Source organism: Calcarisporiella thermophila, assembly GCF_041956535.1.
Source record: "Calcarisporiella thermophila strain CBS 279.70 unplaced genomic scaffold VTP21scaffold_8, whole genome shotgun sequence".
Taxonomy (NCBI): domain Eukaryota; kingdom Fungi; phylum Calcarisporiellomycota; class Calcarisporiellomycetes; order Calcarisporiellales; family Calcarisporiellaceae; genus Calcarisporiella; species Calcarisporiella thermophila.
The window spans coordinates 599,291-619,436 of NW_027192198.1; the positions used below are offsets into that span (position 1 = coordinate 599,291).

The 20,146-nt window shown below is 40.0% G+C and overlaps 11 protein-coding genes across 11 annotated transcripts; 4 read left to right on the forward strand and 7 right to left on the reverse strand.

Annotated features, from left to right (window-relative positions):
* Positions 1-410: 410 nt before the first annotated feature.
* Positions 411-1,027, reverse strand: VTP21DRAFT_11082 (uncharacterized protein; the record flags this gene model as incomplete). The annotated part of the gene is made up of 4 exons (XM_069390489.1): positions 411-538; positions 596-637; positions 709-793; positions 908-1,027. The coding sequence occupies 4 exons, from the start codon at positions 1,025-1,027 to the stop codon at positions 411-413; spliced, it is 375 nt and encodes a 124-aa protein (XP_069252632.1).
* A 488-nt stretch (positions 1,028-1,515) lies between these two features.
* Positions 1,516-2,143, forward strand: VTP21DRAFT_11083 (uncharacterized protein; the record flags this gene model as incomplete). Its single annotated transcript, XM_069390490.1, has 5 exons — positions 1,516-1,529; positions 1,641-1,722; positions 1,785-1,944; positions 2,004-2,063; positions 2,121-2,143. The coding sequence occupies 5 exons, from the start codon at positions 1,516-1,518 to the stop codon at positions 2,141-2,143; spliced, it is 339 nt and encodes a 112-aa protein (XP_069252633.1).
* Positions 2,144-2,645: 502 nt separating this feature from the next.
* Positions 2,646-4,715, reverse strand: VTP21DRAFT_11084 (uncharacterized protein; the record flags this gene model as incomplete). The annotated part of the gene is made up of 6 exons (XM_069390491.1): positions 2,646-2,956; positions 3,016-3,367; positions 3,438-4,162; positions 4,227-4,315; positions 4,372-4,446; positions 4,510-4,715. 6 exons carry the CDS (start codon positions 4,713-4,715, stop codon positions 2,646-2,648), a joined length of 1,758 nt encoding a protein of 585 aa, XP_069252634.1.
* A 912-nt stretch (positions 4,716-5,627) lies between these two features.
* VTP21DRAFT_11085 (uncharacterized protein) lies at positions 5,628-6,649 on the forward strand (the record flags this gene model as incomplete). Its single annotated transcript, XM_069390492.1, has 3 exons — positions 5,628-5,796; positions 5,872-6,159; positions 6,228-6,649. 3 exons carry the CDS (start codon positions 5,628-5,630, stop codon positions 6,647-6,649), a joined length of 879 nt encoding a protein of 292 aa, XP_069252635.1.
* A 214-nt stretch (positions 6,650-6,863) lies between these two features.
* VTP21DRAFT_11086 (uncharacterized protein) lies at positions 6,864-10,860 on the reverse strand (the record flags this gene model as incomplete). The annotated part of the gene is made up of 19 exons (XM_069390493.1): positions 6,864-6,965; positions 7,028-7,183; positions 7,249-7,351; positions 7,422-7,501; positions 7,573-7,635; positions 7,696-7,803; positions 7,862-7,962; positions 8,028-8,184; positions 8,246-8,881; positions 8,959-9,219; positions 9,281-9,397; positions 9,458-9,531; positions 9,594-9,764; positions 9,829-9,940; positions 10,002-10,109; positions 10,177-10,304; positions 10,369-10,436; positions 10,500-10,620; positions 10,692-10,860. 19 exons carry the CDS (start codon positions 10,858-10,860, stop codon positions 6,864-6,866), a joined length of 2,835 nt encoding a protein of 944 aa, XP_069252636.1.
* A 402-nt stretch (positions 10,861-11,262) lies between these two features.
* Positions 11,263-13,901, reverse strand: VTP21DRAFT_11087 (uncharacterized protein; the record flags this gene model as incomplete). The annotated part of the gene is made up of 8 exons (XM_069390494.1): positions 11,263-11,472; positions 11,543-11,644; positions 11,703-12,069; positions 12,131-12,413; positions 12,479-12,554; positions 12,619-12,778; positions 12,844-13,073; positions 13,137-13,901. The coding sequence occupies 8 exons, from the start codon at positions 13,899-13,901 to the stop codon at positions 11,263-11,265; spliced, it is 2,193 nt and encodes a 730-aa protein (XP_069252637.1).
* A 150-nt stretch (positions 13,902-14,051) lies between these two features.
* Positions 14,052-14,584, forward strand: VTP21DRAFT_11088 (mitochondrial 37S ribosomal protein mS38; the record flags this gene model as incomplete). Its single annotated transcript, XM_069390495.1, has 2 exons — positions 14,052-14,232; positions 14,307-14,584. The coding sequence occupies 2 exons, from the start codon at positions 14,052-14,054 to the stop codon at positions 14,582-14,584; spliced, it is 459 nt and encodes a 152-aa protein (XP_069252638.1).
* Positions 14,585-15,028: 444 nt separating this feature from the next.
* On the reverse strand, positions 15,029-15,278 carry VTP21DRAFT_11089 (uncharacterized protein; the record flags this gene model as incomplete). The annotated part of the gene is made up of 2 exons (XM_069390496.1): positions 15,029-15,133; positions 15,198-15,278. 2 exons carry the CDS (start codon positions 15,276-15,278, stop codon positions 15,029-15,031), a joined length of 186 nt encoding a protein of 61 aa, XP_069252639.1.
* A 189-nt stretch (positions 15,279-15,467) lies between these two features.
* VTP21DRAFT_11090 (uncharacterized protein) lies at positions 15,468-16,063 on the forward strand (the record flags this gene model as incomplete). The annotated part of the gene is made up of 4 exons (XM_069390498.1): positions 15,468-15,555; positions 15,643-15,733; positions 15,803-15,852; positions 15,912-16,063. 4 exons carry the CDS (start codon positions 15,468-15,470, stop codon positions 16,061-16,063), a joined length of 381 nt encoding a protein of 126 aa, XP_069252640.1.
* A 222-nt stretch (positions 16,064-16,285) lies between these two features.
* On the reverse strand, positions 16,286-17,263 carry VTP21DRAFT_11091 (uncharacterized protein; the record flags this gene model as incomplete). Its single annotated transcript, XM_069390499.1, has 3 exons — positions 16,286-16,435; positions 16,508-17,077; positions 17,141-17,263. 3 exons carry the CDS (start codon positions 17,261-17,263, stop codon positions 16,286-16,288), a joined length of 843 nt encoding a protein of 280 aa, XP_069252641.1.
* A 576-nt stretch (positions 17,264-17,839) lies between these two features.
* Positions 17,840-19,984, reverse strand: VTP21DRAFT_11092 (uncharacterized protein; the record flags this gene model as incomplete). The annotated part of the gene is made up of 2 exons (XM_069390500.1): positions 17,840-19,603; positions 19,670-19,984. The coding sequence occupies 2 exons, from the start codon at positions 19,982-19,984 to the stop codon at positions 17,840-17,842; spliced, it is 2,079 nt and encodes a 692-aa protein (XP_069252642.1).
* Between the last annotated feature and the right edge of the window lie 162 nt (positions 19,985-20,146).

The window sequence follows — 20,146 nt, forward strand, 5'->3', positions numbered from 1 at the left end:
GAACGGTCGAAACCAGGATTTCCACGCTCTAATCTTTTAATTAATTCTCAACTATTTTTTCCTTTTCAATTTTTATTATTTAGATTTTACGCACACATATATTTCTTATTTTTTTTTTAATGTTCTTTTATTTTTCTCTGGAAATACCTTGTAAAAATAGTATCCAGTGTTATTTTCTGTTTTGTGACTAGAGACATTGAATGTCTCCTTTTTTGACTATATCTTTTCTGGCAGCTAATATTATTTAGCATTTTCGATGCTCATATGGGCGGGCTAAAACAAATTTTCCTTCTGCTGACTATAATAAATATATATATTAATTTCGCAATTCTATAGGTGAATTGAGCATTTTGTTGAAGATAATATACACTGCAAAGAAGTAATAGAACATTTGAAAGACAAGCCTAATTTCAATCGACCATCATCTCCTGCTTCTCTCCCTCCTCCCCCTCCTCCTCTCCCTCTTCTCCCTCTTCCTCCTTGGCCTCTTTTTGGCGCATAAGAGCCTTTCTCAACGGGATGGTTTTTGGAATCACATCTATAGTACAAATTTAAGTAAAGCAGCCACAAAGTAATGTATATTTTTCGGTTTTACCAGAGAGAAATTCAAGTTGGTCTATTTTGCTGACGGCATTGGCTATTTCGACAGATATATAAATGAAGGATTTGAATTTTGAATCGATACTATCAAATGTTTTCATATATTACCTAAATCTTTATACTGGATAGTTTTCCTCTTGTCTGCAACTGCATAGTTAACCGCATTGTTAGCGAAGAATTCAATGAATAACTCCTACCCAATGCAATTATCATATAGAATCAAATTAGAATATGATTTTGTGGTCATGAACATTGTCGATTATCCAGCTCGAAAGAAAAGAGGGCAATCGATCCAGAATAATTTTACCGTTGCAATAGAAATCAAAAAAACCGCCTCATTACTACAGAGACCGACGTCTTTGTCCTCTTTTATGATGCGTTTTACGCGAGCGAGCGGTAGCTGGGAAGTGCCGGAATGTTTGGACATTTAAAATCGTGTTATTTTACTTAATAGTGACAGTCGCGTTCGTGTTAAATTTTTCAATACTAAGCCATCCTAGATATTTTTTAAGGGATCAGAGCTCTGCAAGTTAAATTTGCCACCACTATCACATGGTTTAGCTATTTATTTTGAAAATTGGCATAGCGCTCTAGTATTCTTTTTTAAATAAATACGCACCATATCCTAATAATATATATGTATCACTAATAATTATTATTTTATTCCAAAAACTGCGTAGATGGCATATGCGAAATATTATCTATTATCTATTTTATATCATAATACTTGCAAAGCCCTCGAATCGAAACTGATGTTATTTCAGTAAAAATGGTTGAATTTACTATCTCCATTTGACGCTATTCGGGACCAATTTCGATTTTGCTCGGCCAAGCATTATAAGAATTAAAACCCCTATTAGCTTCCACTCTTATTATTATTTGCTCTCGAATCGAATAAGATATAGAAATGTAAGTATGCATTCTCAATTGTAATATATTTTGTTGTGTTGTTATTTTGATGGAGTACCATGAGAAAGTTGGAGTATTTCGATGTTGATGCTTCTTAATCAATTTTTTCACCATTAACATATCCTTTACAGGGCCTCTAAACCTTATGATCCTCATCTCCCAAATTACGAGCCATCGCAGCCCAGTAGTAAAACGCAGCGTGTCCAGGAGCAGGTTTGTATATCTTCAATATATATACATTTTGTTTAATCTAAACACGTAAAACATCCTGCAAGGTGGCCGAAGTAGTGCAAATTATGCAAAATAATGTGAATAAAGTGATGGAGCGCGGCGAGCGACTGGATGATTTGCAAGGGAAAACCGAGGATTTGTCAAATACTGCGTCTCATTTTAGACGCGGAGCTAATCAAGTGCGAAAGCGTATGTGGTGGAAAGGTGGGTTATGGTTAAATCGTTACATCCTATTATTGACTAAATTTGAATGATAATATTAGACATGAAAATGCGCTTATTAATCATTGCGGCCGTCATTATTTTGCTCATTATTATTATCGGTAAGTTGCTTTTGCTGGGATATTCACTCTTCATATACTTACCATTTTTTCCTTTAGTCCCTATTGTCGTACATAAGTAATTCGCGTTTGAAACATATTAGAGTAATATATATAATATACATAAATCATTATATGTAACCCCTGAGATACCCTGGCAGAATCATAACAAACTACTACATCTATGAAATTACATTTAAATATCGAAAGCATAGATAGAGCAGCTCATGTCAAAGCATACAATAATATTGACTTTAGAAAAGTAAATTATTTATTTTTCCTTAGAGTCAATTTCAACATTTGAAGTAGAACTAAACATACATGGGCGTTAGAACACTCGAAATGATAAAGAGAGAATACATCAATAGCACACTCTTATTTTCAGCAGTGAAACTCAATAATCTAAAGGCCTGTATTCCATTAACCAAGACTGTAAATAAACCTTACCAACCAATATCGAAATAGACTCGATTTAACTGCGTATCAATAAATAGTTAACACAAAAATATGGCAATCAGTTGGCAATTACTATACAGGTTTAAAAAAACAGTGAAGTATGAATAGGCGAGTATATGTTAACAAGATCTAATGGAAGACTGCTATCTTAGATATATGTACTGCTGGCTCGTCATAGTGTGCCTTCGGAAGCTGAGGCTGCTCCAATAACAAAAGTGAAAGGAAGCCTATTCCCCATAAGATGATGCAAGTTCGAAAACACCATTGAATGCCCGCGACATATTCAAAGATAACTTGAGTTCGCAGCTCTGGAGCCAATCTATGGATTTCTCCCATATTGTTCTTGAGTTCCACGAGCGGAATAGGTAGGCTACTCGATCTAGACGCAAGCTGATTGTTAATGATAGTACCGCCAAGTGCAATGCCGATTGCCATGCCAACTATTTTATTGTATATATCAATGTTTGATTTGGCAAACCTTGTTTGCAATAATATCTACTCGCTCTGAAAAACAGTGTTACACCTATAGATACTGCAGTATCCTGAGCAGGCACAGAGATTTGTGCGATTAACAGGAGATTTTGGATATTCAATCCGAGCCCAAAAGATGGTATAATTGTGTATCCAATCTGCTCTGCTCGACTACTGTTCTGATCTAAAGTCGATAGCATTCCTGCTCCCACTACCATTGCAACGAAACCGACCCACATAAATATACGTGGACGCCCCGTTTTCGAGACAAAAAAACCTCCAATTATGCTGAAAGCTACTAGAGTTACCGAAGAGGGTATAAGCTGAGCGCCACTAGTTGTGGCATCTTCCGAGAGAACAACCTGAAAATATACTGGCATCTAAGTCGAAACTTGTTATGTTAATTGGGCTCATGTATATACTTATAGATATTTTCAAAGAGAGGCCTACATAGAAAAGGTAAAGCAAAAAACCCATGCCATAAATCAACGATACAAATGTGGCGATAGAGAAGTTACGGATACGAAAGAGTCGCAAAGGAATGATAGGATCAACAGCCAATTTGGCCTCCACGGGTAGGAAAACTAGAATAGCCGCGAAGCCTACTACCAATTGCACAATAATAGTAGGAGAACTCCATGCTAAATTATTTCCCCCGAGACTAAATGCCAAAAGTAAAAGAATAACAGCCACACTCAGAGTGAAGCTACCGATAAAGTCGATGCGCTTGATTTTTGATTTAAAGTCGCCCTTCACAGGAGGAAGATGAAGGACGGATACAACCATAGACAACGCAAGTGCTCCAATCAGCAAATTCACGTAGAATATCCACCGCCAAGTCGCTTTGTCTGCAATAACCCCTCCTAGAAAAGGGCCAGCGACACTTGCGACTGCCCACGCGGCTGCTATTAAACTCTGATACTTAACACGATCTCTAGGAGGGATTACATCTGTATAAAGAACCTTTGGCCAAAGATTCAAGAAAAATAGCCAGAAAATTGGCAGATTACCGGCGATTATGATCAGTGCTAGTGAAATCACTCCTCCTCCTCCAATTCCCTGAACAGCTCGGAAAGCAATCATCACTGCTATACTATTGGTGGTACCACATACAGCTGAAGCGCTCATGAATATTAGTTTAGCAAAAATGAACATAAGACGCCGACCGAAAATATCTAAATTATAAACAAGCCAATTGATAGATAAAATGAGATATTATCGACAAAATGTATCAACTACCAGAGAGCCGCCCGTATAGAGGTTGAAAGAGAGTCAAGGTAATTTGATAAGCTGTCCCTACCCATGAGATGAGGCTAAGTGCATTGAATCTGTGAGAAAAATAAATTATTAAATGAGTATAAGAAAAAGGAGAAGCATCACATACTCTGAAGCGAGTTTCGGTAAGGCGGTGCTAATAACGGTTTGATCGAGAGAACACAAAAACACAGAAATGCAAAGACTAATAAAGTATTTTAATTAGCATGTAGACTTTCAAAAATGATTGTCAAACTTAAGATTTTACCCAATAATAATGAAGAAAACATTTTTAAAGGGTAAATTCACTGATTGTTCGTCAATTCCATTAGCTAAGTTCTTTGTCGAATTCTTTTCCAAGTCAAAATTCTCCTGCATCTCGATTGCAGCCCTCTCGTGGTCATCATTTTTTATTTCAGACCTATTCATCTGGCCATCATTTGCTGATGTCAATGCTAAACTAGATTCTGGCATACCCTCGTGGTATTAATCATGAGCTTCAAAGCAGAATGTATCTTGACATAAATTGTATAACTAATACCACTTTCTATTATTATAAATGGGCGTACCAGTATTCAACCGCGAACCTGGACATATTAAGTTAATCCAAATCGGAAAATCTGATAACCATCTATCCTACGAGGATGCCTAAAAAATTAATCTAAATAATTTTCAAGCTTAAATTAATAAGCATGTGTCTAACTAGATCCTTATGAAAAACCTATTTGCCCTGAGGTTTCATTAAGAAAAATGTATTCCACAAGTAAAAAAAAATCGATTGTCTATTATTATTCAGCACATGAAAACCCGTATTAGCAATTTTAGAAGTGATTGAGTATCTAACAGTGAACTTAAGATTGCCATAGTTGAATGGCACTATGTAATATAATTCTCTCTACTTCCAGAAACAGGCGCTTATATATCTCTTTATTTACTTGAAGCTATAGCACAAGCAAGAATAGCAGAGAACCAAGGAAAGTAAACTATATATCCTGCAATGTTCGAGATAAAAACCACTAGATATAATGCCTAGATCTTTTAGAACAGTAATAGCAATAATTTCCATTTGCACTTGCATTTAACGTACGATACATCAATATCGCATTTGCAAATAGATACTTGCTATTACCAACCATATTTAAATCGCTACCTCTTTCCAGAGTAATATACTTATACTGTCTACTTGGAATAATATATTCTTTATATGACGCTTCAATGGTGAATTTTTTTTTTCGAACTTGCGGTTGAGCATAAATAAGTAAATTTAATAATTACGAATAAACATTTACTCAAGGAAATAGTCTGAAATTAAGTTGCCCTCAACCTGAAATTTTACAGGGTTAACGATTGCAAAGCAGTCATTTTCTTTACTATTTTATCAACCAAATGACTTCCTTATCGTACCGCCTGTTGGCACGCAACTTCCGTTCTCTTCGTTGCTACACACGCCCGCAATCGCTTGTCACTAGGTACTATTCATCAGCGAGCAAGGAGCAAGAGCAAATAACGCATTTTGGGTTCAAAAACATCCCTGAGAGTCAAAAGGAGGAATTAGGTAAGAATATATTATCGAGATGATTCATAATGTCTTCGGAGAATACTGATAATTTAAAAAAAAATAAATTCATAGTCGGTAAAGTGTTTGCTAATGTTGCCAACAAATATGATCTGATGAATGACGCGATGAGCTGTGGGATTCACCGTATATGGAAGGATCATTTCATTCGTGAATTGGCACCTGGCCCCGGTACGAAGTTGCTTGACGTTGCAGGTGGCACTGGAGATATTGCCATGCGCTTTTTAGATTATTGCCATTCAACACACGGAGATGACACGGCCCAGGTGAAGATTGTAGATATTAATCCCAATATGCTTGAGGTGGGCAAGCAACGTTTTGCCAATACCCGATATCATGGAAGTTTGTACTCTCTTTGCCAAAAACAGTTTTTTTTTAAATATTGAATACTAGTATCTTTTATAATCTAGCACCTCAGCTCGAGTTTCAAGTCGACAATGCTGAACAACTGAATATCCCCTCTGAGAGTGTGGATGCATATACGATTGCCTTCGGCATTCGCAACTGTACGCACATCGATCGAGTACTTCGTGAGGCGCACCGCGTCTTAAAGAAGGGAGGACGCTTCATGTGTTTGGAGTTTAGTCAAGTAAATAATCCCGCTTTAAGAATGTTATACGATGCCTATTCGTTCAACGTCATTCCTCAACTTGGAGGCATCCTCGCAAACGACAAGGAATCATATCAGTATCTGGTTGAATCAATAAGAAAATTCCCACCCCAACCTGAGTTTGCTCGAATGATAAGAGAGGCAGGGTTCACAACAATAGGAAAGGGATGGGAAGACCTCACTTTTGGTGTTGCAGCCATTCATACTGGCTTTAAGCTGTAAATGCACTCGCTTTATTTTTCCTTTAGAAAATCTGTTTGCTCTAGCGAATTCAGAAGATCCTTTTACTTTTTCTTTTTTTATAAATTGCTATATATGATAGATATATAACTCTATTCTTTCGAAAGGTATCGACCCATTAACAAAATTTTTCTATCTAATACTTCATTCCAAAAAAAAATGATTCGCACCACATACAAGATGTTTTCATGTGATATTATGCGAAGCAGTTATCGTAAATGCTAGCGACTTCTTTTCGGTGAATTACCGCAATACCTACTGCAGGTGCAGCAGAAGGCCCACGCCCAACGTAGTCAAGCTATTCAACAAGAGCTTTCATCATCCTATTCTCAAACGGGTTTACAAATTAATCGTATATACCTTGTAACCTGAGGGAAGGAGCTTCTCTAGTCGCGGTGCCATGAAAGTATATGCTCCACTGTTCTGAGATTCCTCTTGGCACCAGACAAATTCTTCGGCGTTTTGATATCGCTCAATTTCGGCAGCCAAGCCCTGAGCAGGGAATGGGCACAATTCCTAGAATCAAAATATAATGAATTGGGATGTGGGAATTAAAAGCAGTCTATTTATACCAATTTTACCTCAACTCGGACAAGGGCCACTTGATCTTCCATTCCCCGGGCCTGACGCTCTTTCACTAGGTCATAATAGAGTTTTCCAGATACAAACACAACCTTGCGAACACTGCATTTTGAAAAATAAAAATAATAAATTAGCTAGCGAGCCTAGCGAACTAATTATCTTAATGAATTACTTGAACGCGTTGATATTATCTCCAATGACAGGCTGGAAGGAAGTGCCTGGTGCCATGTCCTCAAGATTAGAAACTGCAACCTAAAATTCAGGCATCATAAAGAAGCTTTGGTTAAGATTGTACTATGAGAAGGACATTTAGTTTAAAATACCGGTGACCGTAGCAAGGCCTTGGGTGAAACAACAATCAGCGGTTTGCGGAAATCACGCTTCATCTGTAATAAACGCGCGTATATTTAATATTGCATCTTGAATGATAGTTATATATAGAGTACCTGACGGCGCAGAGCGTGGAAATACTGAGCAGGCGTGGTACAATTCACGACATGCATGTTTACATTGGCTCGACCAATATCCGAGGCATCGAATCGATCATTGCAGAGCTATAAATAAATTATGGGTCAATTTTGAAGGAGCTTGATTGGCGTAAGATTCCGTTACTTGTAGGAATCGCTCAACACGGCAGGACGAATGTTCAGGACCAGCACCATCATAACCATGGGGAAGAAGCATAACGATGCCAGATTGACGATTCCATTTAGCTATAGCAGCATCGGACTCGTTATAATTGAAAGAAGAGAAATTGGTAGAGGTTACTAAAGCTTACCTTCACTGCTTGAAATATAAGTATCAATTACAACCTGGGCGCCGTTGAAGAAATCTCCAAATTGAGCTTCCCAGATGCATAGTGTGTTGGGTGTCTCCCAAGACATTCCATATTCGAAGCTGAGCACCGCAAGCTCAGATAGATTGCTATTGGCGACCTGTTTCAACGAAAAGGGAAAAATTAATAAAGGCCGAGTTTATAGGTTTTCTAGCAATTACCTCCAAGGAGCCCTGGCCTTCTCCCAAGTTATTGTTCAAGGGTACTACAACTCTCTCAGTATCCTGACAGACCAGCATTGCATGTCGCTGAGAAAATGTGCCTCTTCCAACATCCTGACCGCTAATACGAACATTGTATCCCTCTTGCATCAAAGATCCGAAAGCCAAACTCTCCGCAGTCGCCCAATCTATGCGCTGGCCTTCAGCTATGCGAGATAACCTCGCCTGAACATGGTATTTCTGAAGTCGTGGATGAAGGGAGATATCTGAAGGAACTTGTACTGAAGCTTTGCCAACATGGACGAGTTGGTCAGTTGGCACACCCGTCTCAACCACTGATACTGTTTCTGATGGTATTCTCATGTCCTTCCATTTTCCACGAAGCTGTTCGGTTTCTGGCTGGAACGAGGCAGCCTTTTGGAGTTGATCATTTAATACATCAAAGTACTGTTGACGAAAGGCATTGACTTCATCCGTAGATGTAAGAACTCCTTCATTTAAGAGTTTTTCTTCATAAGCATTTGGAACGGATTTACGCGAGCGTATATTACGATACATAAGTGGCTGAGTATAAGCTGGTTCGTCAAGTTCATTATGGCCCCAGCGACGGTAGGTAATAAGATCAAGAATAACATCCTATCAAGGAGAGACAAAAATACTTTGGCAAATTAACCCAGGCCGTGAGCTTCAGCTATGGTAGTGCTTCTTCTCACCTTGCGGAATTTATCTCTATATTCAAATGCCAGAGAAATAGCGGATATAACATCTTCAGGGAAGTCTCCATTCACGTGAATCACAGGCGCGTTGATCATTTTTCCAACATCAGAGCAGTATACCGTAGAACGCGCGTTTTGTGCGGGGGTTGTATAGCCGAGCTGGTTGTTCACAACAATGTGCAAAGATCCGCCGGAGCTAAAGTGAGGAAGGTTTGATATTCCAAGTGACTCCATAACTACACCTTGTCCTGTAAATGACTGCAGAGCATCATGAATATCTCAAGTAAAAATGTTCACAGAGGAGCACTCTACTATTTACCGCATCACCATGGAGCTGTACACACATCACCTTGTCACCAAGCTCGCATTCTGTCTCAAATTTCATCATGTCCATCTGCTTAGCACGTGCCTTGCCCATGGCAACCGGGTTTACTGCCTGTCAATTAAAAAAAAAATTGAGAAACCATTAAAGTAAAATATTTACAAATCCATTTACCTCTAGATGGGAAGGATTAGGCAGCAGGGTAACCTTCACGGACTTTGAACCGTAGTTTAATTTTGGAGAATTTGCTACGACAGAAAGAAATTTTGGTAAGGAGAACTCTACTTCCAAAAGAACTAGAGATACTTACCAATATGTGATAAGACATCACCAGTCGCCCCTGCAGCGATCAGTTCCTCAGAAAATTCGGAATTACCCTTAACTTTATGGAAGAGGGCAGTGGGAGGATACTGTAAGAGGCCAGTAAGCAGATTGAGTCGACCACGGTGAGGCATGCAAAGAACAACTTCCCGAATACCGGCTAAAGAGTATGATATATGAATAAAAGTGTAGTTTACCAGGTATTTTGTGAATGGAATACATACATGAGCTTGAAAGAGCAAATAGTTGATCTAGAGCAACCATCATACTTTCCGCTCCTTCCAAACCGTAGCGCTTAACTTGTGTGAATTTCTTTGCCATAAAATGATCGAAGACCTAGCGAATGCAAGATTTAGAAGAGATCATTGAAATAGTGAGAGCAAAATGGCAGAGCTACCTCTGACTTGGTCAAAATCTCAAAAATTCGCTTCTTATCTTCGTGTGACAGCTGTCTCTTTTCAAATGACTCCACTCTGCGCGCAAACCATCTACGTTCACTTGCATTCTACCCGATAGGAGGGGGTCAGTGAGCAAGAGATAGAGTAAAAAAATTATTATAGATGAGTATTTACAGGAATATGCATAAATTCATAGGCAATTTTGCCGCAATAAGTCTTCTTCAGGTGTTCAACAATGGTCGATAGCGTTGCATCATTCCGCGATTCTTTGTTTTCCCTTGACTCGTTTACATGGAGAATGCCTGAGAGAATAATGTAAGCGATTTTGTTCACTTTAGGCGACTCCAGTGCTAGCAAGAAATCTACCTGCTAAATTATATGATTTATTCATATCCGTCAGGCCATATCTTGCTGGATCTAGGTCAGTGGCTTCTCTTCAGGTTTTTAGAAGAAAATTAAAGGTCAAGTTCAATGAAAAATACAAAAAAAAAATTTACTCGCGTTGCATAAGATCCAAAGGGTCAAGGTATGCCCCACGGTGGCCATAGGACCTGTAGGCAGATACTAATCTGACCAAATTAGAATTTTCGCTACGGTTTGCCAGTTCTTCTGGAGTATCTGTAGGTAGATTGAAATAATGTAAAATGGTACCAGGATTTAGAAAACTCGTAAATAGATTGAAGGTTTACAATCTGGAAGTGAAAACACTCTTGGGACACGATATCCGTATACCCCATCGTCGTGATAGTGACGGGCTAGTCCCAAAAGCGTAGGTATCCGCTTGGAAACCACATTCGGTCGAAAAGAGGGGCGGGATAAGTAAAGACGAGGAAGTCGGCTGATGTGTAGGATGGTCATAATAAAGGATATAATGAAGTCGCGCCCCGAAGTGTATAAAGTGCAAGTAAAAAGAGTTGTGAGAAAAAGTGTGAGAATTTTCTTGTTCAAATTTAGAGAAGAAACCCCGCAAGATCGGGTTGTATTCCGCATGACCCCAGTACCGGAGGTAGGCTTCGCTTTTTTTGCTTTTATACAAGCATTAGTCACAATCACTCGAAAACGGAAAAAAATCCAATTGCACTAAACATAAAGATGTCAGTGTAGAGACGAACTTTAATGAGGTGCATTATGACATTTTTTAAATCTAAATAATATATATTTCTTTTCCACATTTAATAAACTCTAACAAGAGTTTAAGGATGAATGCAAAGAAACAAGAGAATCCTTCAAAAAATGGAGCAATTTTCAGCCTTGGAATGCTTAGGGCTCCTCCTTGGGCACAATTAGATCCTTGTACGCTTTGATGTCTCCTGAGAATTTTTGAACACTTCCCTTGTCGCACACCCACAGCTCATTACAAACAGTGTTTATAAACCGTTCGTCGTGTGAAACAATAACAACACCGCCACCAAAGTTGCGTAGTGCATTCTGCAGAGCGTCGATCGAATCCATGTCCAAGTGATTAGTCGGCTAAATAAAAATTTGAAAAAAGAGCATGAGCACAACCATTTTTATACCAAACTGGCCTGAAAAGACTCACCTCATCCAAGATCAAGATATGAGGATTTTGCAAGCTCAGACACGCAAAAGCAACACGACTCTTCTGACCACCAGAAAGTTCGCGCATAGTTTGAAGACCCGTCTAAGAGGAAACGCTCATAAGATTTATACTTCTCCAATATCCATTAAAGCTGCCTTACCATCCCAGTAATGCCAAAGCTGCCTAAATGACGACGATATTCCTCTTCTGACTTTCCAGGCCAGTTGGTCGCCATAAAACCGACAGCAGATTGGGTGAGGTCGAGCTGGTCGATGTGATGTTGTGTGAAATATGCTACACGCAACCGACCATGGCGCTGCAACATGCCAGAAAGAGGCTCGAGCTGTCCGGTAAGCAACTTAAGCAGAGTACTTTTGCCGGCTCCGTTCGGGCCAACAACTGCAATACGGGAATCAAGCTGCATTCCAAAGTTAACTCCACGTAAAATGATAACATCCTTAGTGTAACCAAAGACGACTTCATCCATTTGTAAAACAGGGGGATTTAGTTGATCAGGATCGGGGAATCTGTATAAACATGAAGAAAGCTTAGTGTGATATAAGCAAATATGAACTAAAGATTTTATACCTAAACGTGACCACATTCTCATCTTCCGGTTTTTCTAGTATAGGTAATTTTTCTAATATTTTAATTTTACTCTGAGCCTGGGAAGCACGTGCAGCATTATATCTCCAGCGATCAATAAAGGCTTGCAAGTGTTGTCTATATTGCATTTGGTTTTCATATTCACGCAATTGGTTCTTACGTCGCTCTTCTTTGGTTGTATAAAATTGCGTAAAGTTCCCTTTGTAGTAATCCAAGCGCTCAGAGTGTTGGTGGAGGATGTCTGTAGCGACTTCGTCTAAGAATTCTAGATACATAATGTGGTGTAAATTATTTCCTTAGAGAGAATGTGAGTTATAAAGAAGTGAATACCTCTATCATGTGAAACAACCAATAGGGTATTTGGCCAGGTCTGAAGGTACTTTTCTAGCCACACTACCGCAGGAATCTAATGAAAAGATAATAATATTTAAGTTGAGGTGATCTGAATAAAAATAAACACTGAACCATACATCAAGCATGTTTGTCGGTTCATCAAGCAGAAGTAAATCAGGGCGACAGAAGAGCGCACGTGCTAGTGCAAGACGCATACGCCAACCTCCAGAAAAGTTCTTTGTTGGCCATTGCTGTTTCTCTGTCGAAAAACCAAGACCACTGAGAAGCGAAGCTGCCCTGTTTGAAGCAAAGAAAACTTTTCAGATATGAGTTGGAGGATATAGGTGAAAACATAAAAATACCTCGACTCGGCTTTATCTGCTTCTATTTCTTGTAATTTAGCGTATACTTCTCTCAGGCGTGTTCCGAGCTCTTCCTTCTTTCGCTCGTTAGCTTCCTTATTTTCTTCGTCCTTTGTGTTTTCCAGTTCACCCAATTGAGCCGATAAAGTATTCTCTTCTTTAAGCAAATGGTCACGGAGAACATCTGCTTTCAATACAGACTCCAAAGCAGGAGTATCATCCCCAACGATCTTATTAATATAGTTTGAAAAAGCGTTAGTATATACTAAAAATAATATCCAAGAGCTTCTTACCTCCTGTTCTACATGTAAAATACTAATATGTGGTGGGATGGCAATTTCTCTTCGTGAAATTGTGCGTAGCAACGTAGATTTTCCAACACCATTCTTTCCCACCAAACCGTAGCGTCTCCCGTTAGCAAGTGTGAGATTTGCACCTGTAAGAATACGTACACCAGCAAAAGAAATATCAAAGTTCTCGACCTTGATATCCTTGACTTTATCCTTTGTGGTAGTATAATCAAAAATAGGATTAACAGCACGGTACGCATCTTCAAAGCTCTGCTCTTTATCGTTAATTAAACGCGAGGCTTCATAATTTGAGCGCCGCTCTCGCTTTTCAAGCTTCTGCTTAATTTTCTGCTCCGCTTTCTCGAGCTTCTTTTTGTCAACTAGAGATTGAACGCGTTTTCCGCCTACCGATTCGAGATCAACAGAGCCAGCAAGGATCTTCGCAGCGGCATTTACACTGGACTGCGACATCATGTTAAGTGGTTGATCAAGTTTTACTAATCCATTCGCCCTTTTCGTCATATTACTCTGCAATTTCTGTGAAAACATTTCCGAAAGCTTGCTGCAAAGCTCGTTGATTCTCTCATCGTCTCCGCCCACTTCCAGAAGAATCGGGCGAACAAAATCAGCAATAGCATCTTCCTCATCCAATGCACCAGAGGTGTCGTCGAGATACCCAACGATGTAGTCAACTATGGCATCATCAGCATCGGGTACATAGCTGCGTACCAGAGTGGTGACTTCTTTAGTGTCCGGATGAGCAGGCATTATTATATATTCTTGACAAGGAACACTCTGGAGTTCACTAATCTTAATACTCTATTTTGCACGTCACAATTAATTAGCAGTCAGGGAATCGTAAACATTTAGGTGGGTATTTTTCTCAAGACAAAGCAGATATATATATCAAAGAGAAAGATGCTGTCTTCTTTGGTTAAGTGTAGCAGGATGGTGTCAAGCCAAGTGGCGAGCAAAGCTTACACACATGTTTTTAACAGCACACCTAGATCAAACCTACGCTTGATCTCAAATTTTGCTAATACTGCAAGAGATCAAAGTATTAAAAATGATCTAATATTCTTGTCGAAACCCGCTAATGGTAAGAAAAAAAACTGTCTTCGAGTTAATATTACTTGCTAAAAAGTCTCTTCTCATTGTTTATGTATCTTATAGCTTCACTTAATTCAATGTCATTAACCCATGTAAATAAGAACTTGACACCTAGCAATTTCCCTTCGATACTATTTCAAGGTATCACGTTAGTGAATCAGCATAAAAATACCCAACTCGTCGCGAAATTCCTCGACAGCTGTTCGATCCAACCAAACTCACAAAACATCAGAATGGAGGTCACGAGTGTACGCAGGAAACGACGACTAAAGATGAACAAACATAAATACCGAAAGCTGCGAAAGAGGACACGAGCATTGAGAAAGCGGTTGGGTAAATAAGCTCATAATGATAAGAGCTATTGGTATTATAGAAGAACTCCGCTCTATGGACTTGTGTGAATATAAAATAGCTATTATATTTAACTCTGGGGCTAATTGTGCTTTGGCTGAAGTTAAAGAAACTTATAATGCAAATGTTGCTATACGTGATTCCTATTATGTTAAAATATATAGAGGAAAACGAAACTGTAGTAATGATTTCGCTCAACGATTTACAACCTCTAGCTGATAACACTAGAAATAAAACTGTTGCATGCAAACTCTACAAAATATCTGATAGGCTAAACCAATATTACTCAAAATATATTTATTACTATCGAGATGAGATATGTGGACAACTCTCATTTTATATACAATACTGGCACATGAATACAATTATCAATACCACCACTCATAATATTGCAAAAGGAATATTATTGATTATAGCTGTAGAGTATATATGAGTTAAGATTGCTTGGGAGGCTGGTTAGCAGAAGGCTGTCCACCTTTTGGCACTGTAGGCTGTTGTTTAGCAAGCTGGTCTCTCAGCTGAGCAATCTTCTGTGCCTCCTGTAGAAATATAAAAGCCTAATTAATATACTTTTTTTTTTTCTAGCATCATTTGATGAATTACTTGCTGACGAATCCAAGCCTCTTCGTTAGCACGCTCGCGCTTTGCAAATGCATCCCCTGCTTGACGAATAGAACCATCCATGTCAAAAAATGGTATTAAGGATACGAGAACAATATAATGTGTTAAGCCATTCATAGATCCTTTTATATCCTCCGCCAAGCACTCTTACTATTGAGACTGCGCTACAAGTCACAAGAATAAAGTCACAAGAATGAAGTCACATTCGAGACATTAAAACTTACACGCTTTTCCAAAGTGAGTGATCCTACAATGACTGAAGAAAAGAAGCAGAAAGCAGATGCACAGCTGGATATACTCTCAAAATCACCCTACCCTGTCTGGGCATTGGCTGGTTTAAGTACGATAATCTTTTTTCTCCCTCCTTTAACGCAAGATTTGTAGAATTGAATTATTCGTACCTTACTTCTTATAATATTTTTCTCAGGTGCTTTGGCAACACCTTTGGCTGGAAAGGTACCCGGAATTCCATCCGCCATCCAAGGATTGGGCTTTGCAGGAATATTTGGGTTCTCTGGGTTAGGAACATTCATATCCATGCTATTTTATTTTAATACGTGCTGACACAAATCCAACATCCTTTTAAGTTATGTAACAAATACGGGCGATTATGAGAATGGGGCAGGCATCACTACTGGTAGGGTATTTTTATTAAATGTGAGACTCTAAAGTCTTTCTAATTTGAGATAATTTTAGCATGGTGTCTTGCGTGGAGTTTTCTTAATCTTCGTAGGGCCATCATCTCTTTTCGCCCAGCATCTTTGCTTCTTGGGGGAGCAGTTATGGCTAACACGGTTATTTACGGAAGACGGACGCTCATCGATAATGGCTATATACTGACTAGTTAGTCAATTTTATATAATTAATGCGCTGGGTTGGTACACGAATATCAATTCATTTTAATATTTATTTCAAAAACAGCCCCATGAATTCAATATCAAAACATATAATCTGGTAATAAAGCATTTACTATCATTGAATAAACAACTTATAACAAATAATAAAAAGTGTAGGCGTTTAACATGATACTCTAATTATAAGTGACACATACAAAAATATGGCTGAATATACTAGACGCCGATCGCTAGTGACAGACCGACCTTATGAGAATTCTCATTGAGTTTGTTGGAATCGATATTACCCGAAAGAGTCAATATGACATCTGGACGAAGCCTTTGTGAGTAACAAAGGCCGATTATACCATCGCTGTTTACTTTGGCCTATTTGTGAATGGTATGTAGTATTTTAATTAATGGTGATCATCAACCCTTCGTGATAAGACATGAGTTTACCTTGACAAATGCACTTGGATCCAAAATATATTTTGCTCCAACCTCCATCGACATAGTACCCTCCTTTGAAGTATCAAGCGTTGCTCGCCCAGCCACTGCCAATTCTTCATCCACTGAATGGTAATACGATGCACTGAAGTAGTTCATCTGTTGATTTGCATTTATCGACATCACGTACTGACGATAGCGCATGCCAGCCACAAAGGAGCAAGATCCTACGCTCCCATTATGAACGCCTTCTACACCAATGAATGCCCCTTCTTCGCGGCCGACTACGACGTCAGCAGAAAGCGTCTGTGATGTGATATCAAAGGCCGTGCGTGCATTTAGAGTAGATGGAAGGCGATAGGTGGCACCTATCTTGCCGCAGGCGCCATTTGATGGGTGAAGAGTAGCAAGCACATCAAGATCAATTGCAGAGAAGACTCCTCGAACATCAGCACGAGTGCTGATAGTATTATCTGTCTCCCAATCCTCGGTAACTGTAAGCCATCCTTTTGAATATTTAGTTGAAAGAATCCCTTGCATTCCATCCTTATCATTCTTTTTCGTTCCTTTAAGAGAGAAAATCTGTTGGAGAATAGTAAAGTTACTCGGAAAAGTATTTTAAACAATTCATAGAGGTGAACGTACAACACCATTTGGAGCCTTGGTGTTCACCGCGAGTTGAACTCCGCTTGCCAAAAAATCCTCGACTAATATGTCGTCTGCCTCCTTGGCGATATTGGCGAAAGAGCGCGGGACATCCTGCGACATATTCTTTTCGGATAATATGTTATGAAAAAAAAATGCTGTTAAATGTTGGTAATAGGTGTAATTCTGGCGATTACAGAAAATTGGTAAGGAACAAAGTCGAATGCTCAATTTAAAATAAAGAAACCATTTCGAATTTCTCTAGCCACCCCACCACAGAACGAGTCACGAGATAGGACACGGGATTTTAAATATGAATTTCCGTGACAGAGAATTGAATTGCAATCTCTGGCCGATATAATTTAGAAAATAAAAAAAATTATTATGTTCTATCAAAATTATGCAATCCAACCTATTATTCGCGAGTTCTAAGATTATAGATTGACAATTGCATACCATACTAAAGTATATTAGCCATATTTCTATTAAATTTCCTTCATGTTCTCGAACGGTGTTATGATTTTAGTGGAGCAATTACGTTATAAAACAATTTCATAAATAAATTATTATTAGATGGTTTCATCCCAAAGGATTAAGAAGTAAAAGAAAAGGTGTACATGGAGGAAATATAAATTTCACAAGCATTAAGGGTATTTTAGTATCAATTGCTATAAAATAAAATAATAGTACCTTTTGATTTTAAAGAGCGAATTGGAAAATACGAGAGCTGGAGAGGAAGCGGCGTACTACATTGTTCCCCTTCTCCTTCTTTTCGCTCTTTTTGGGGGCATCTGATAAATCTGCGACGCCCAAAGCATTGGCAAAAGCGAAGAAGATCTCAGTGTTATCCAGGACAGGGCGACCAAATAGCTCTGATCCTGGTCCTGATGCGAACACTGGGACGTCTTGCAGAGTGTGGACGGAATCTTCATGGTCTGCTGGTAGATCACCTTGGAGATTGATTCCATGTGGATCGTCATTTGGATTAGCAATGTAATTTTTAGCATTGGCTCCTTCACCCTTCACGGCGGGCGTGCGCATCTTAGCACTGAGTTGGTAGTCCTCGTGGTGGGATGGGAAATTGTTGGGGCCAGCTGCAAGGGTAAAGCGTGGAGTCCAGTTATCGGGGAATCCATCACCATTTGCGTCTACATAGTCTGGGAAACCGCTTTGCTGGTAGGTTCCAATTGCGCGACGCTTCAAGGCTTGTTGCTGCGAGTCGTCTGTGTCGGGCAGAGAGTTGAAGTATTTCGTGTCCACACTTCCGAAAACATCGAATGAGTGTGCGTGGTCAGCAGTTACAACGATAAGTGTGTTTTCCAACTCGCCATTGGCCTTCAACCAATTAATTGTGGCATTCACGGCAGCGTCGAGCTCCAAGGTGTCGGCAAGACCACGATCATAATCAAGAGGATGCATCATTTTATCGATTGATGCCGCCTCAATCATACAGAAGAACCCAGCGTCACCGCCGCGCTTCTTTAGCACTTCGAGGGCCTTGACGGACATTTCGGGCAAATTGGGCTGGTTCAACGCATCCTGGCCGTTGCCGCGCGGGTCAGATTTCTGACTCTTCAAATTGTCGGTGTACACGTTGCGATCAAGCCAAACGTTCATGTTTCCTTGATGGAAAATGCCAAGAAGGGGTTTGGAGTCCGTGTAGTTCGCAAGCTCATTCTTGTCGTAAACAACAGCATAGCCAAACTCGTTTTGATAAATGTCGTAATAGTTCTGTCCATTGAGAGACTTTCCACCGGTGTTATTATGGAAGTAGGCACCACCTCCTCCAAGGAACACATCGGCGCGAACGGGCTCCGAGAAGTTTGCAACCCCACGAATAAGCTGGTCGGTGATGATGGCCTTGTCGCTGCGACGACGGGTATGCGAGAAAACTGCCGCAGGAGTGGCATCTTGTACCTCGGCGGTTGTGACAATACCGATAGCAGGCTTACCTCCCTTGGTGGCTGGGCGACGGCGAAGCATTTCTGCGAGCAACTCCTGCTTCGGGTCGTCGAGCGAACTTGCAGAGGAGTCGGGATAAACTCCGAGAGCATTCACCGAAGTCTTATGGCCAGTATGATATGCACTTGCGGAGTTTGCAGAGTCGGTGATAAGAGAATCCAAGCTGTGGGTCATAACATGGCCCAAGCGCTCCATTTGGTCAATAGTGAGTAGGCGCTGGTATTTACCGCTAACACGAGGACGGGAAATCAAGCGGGCCGCAGTTAACGTGGCCGTGTTCATACCATCGCCGATGAAGAAAATAGCATTTTTAGCCTTTCGTGTTTCCACTGGGGCTTTAACCTCCCATTTGGCCTCTGTTGTTGTGTTCCCATTGTAGGTTACTCGCACAGTGTATGTACCTGGCTTTGGAAGGGAGACTTTGCGCCATACCCTCGAAGCCACATTAACATTGATAAGAGAGTTATTTCCATCCTGCGTGGCCCAGTAAGACGCCATATCCTAAAATAAGACGTATAGACAATTCAGTTAGCTTTAATCATTTCGCAAAGCATCGAGTTTTCGTACCTCAGCATAAGTGAAGTTCCACTGTTCAAGCGCGGGGGGTGGCACATTTAAGAACTGGCTAACTTCCTGAGCATTGCCATCCTCGGAGGAGATGGTCACGGAGAAATTGGTGTCTGGGGTACCTGCTGCCTGATTGGCACCGGCGCCTGGGGCGTGGACTTCAACTCGGAGATCAAAGTAGCCTCCAGGAACAAACGAAGATGCCGACGGAGGGAAGATGCACGCAAGATCAGGGCAGGCGCCCAATCGCGTAAACTGCTGGGCGCTTACTTTCAAAGCGCATAGGGCAAGGAGAGAAACTGAAATGACGCGCATATTAAGGGAATGTAGGAATAAGAGATGACGAAGGCGGACGTTACAGTATAGATTCAATAACTTATGGAAGGACGACTCCTGATCTCGAGCATTTAAGCGCGTAATTTTAATCGAGGTTTTCCAATTTTTATACCTCAACTTCATTTTCCCATCGAGCCAATC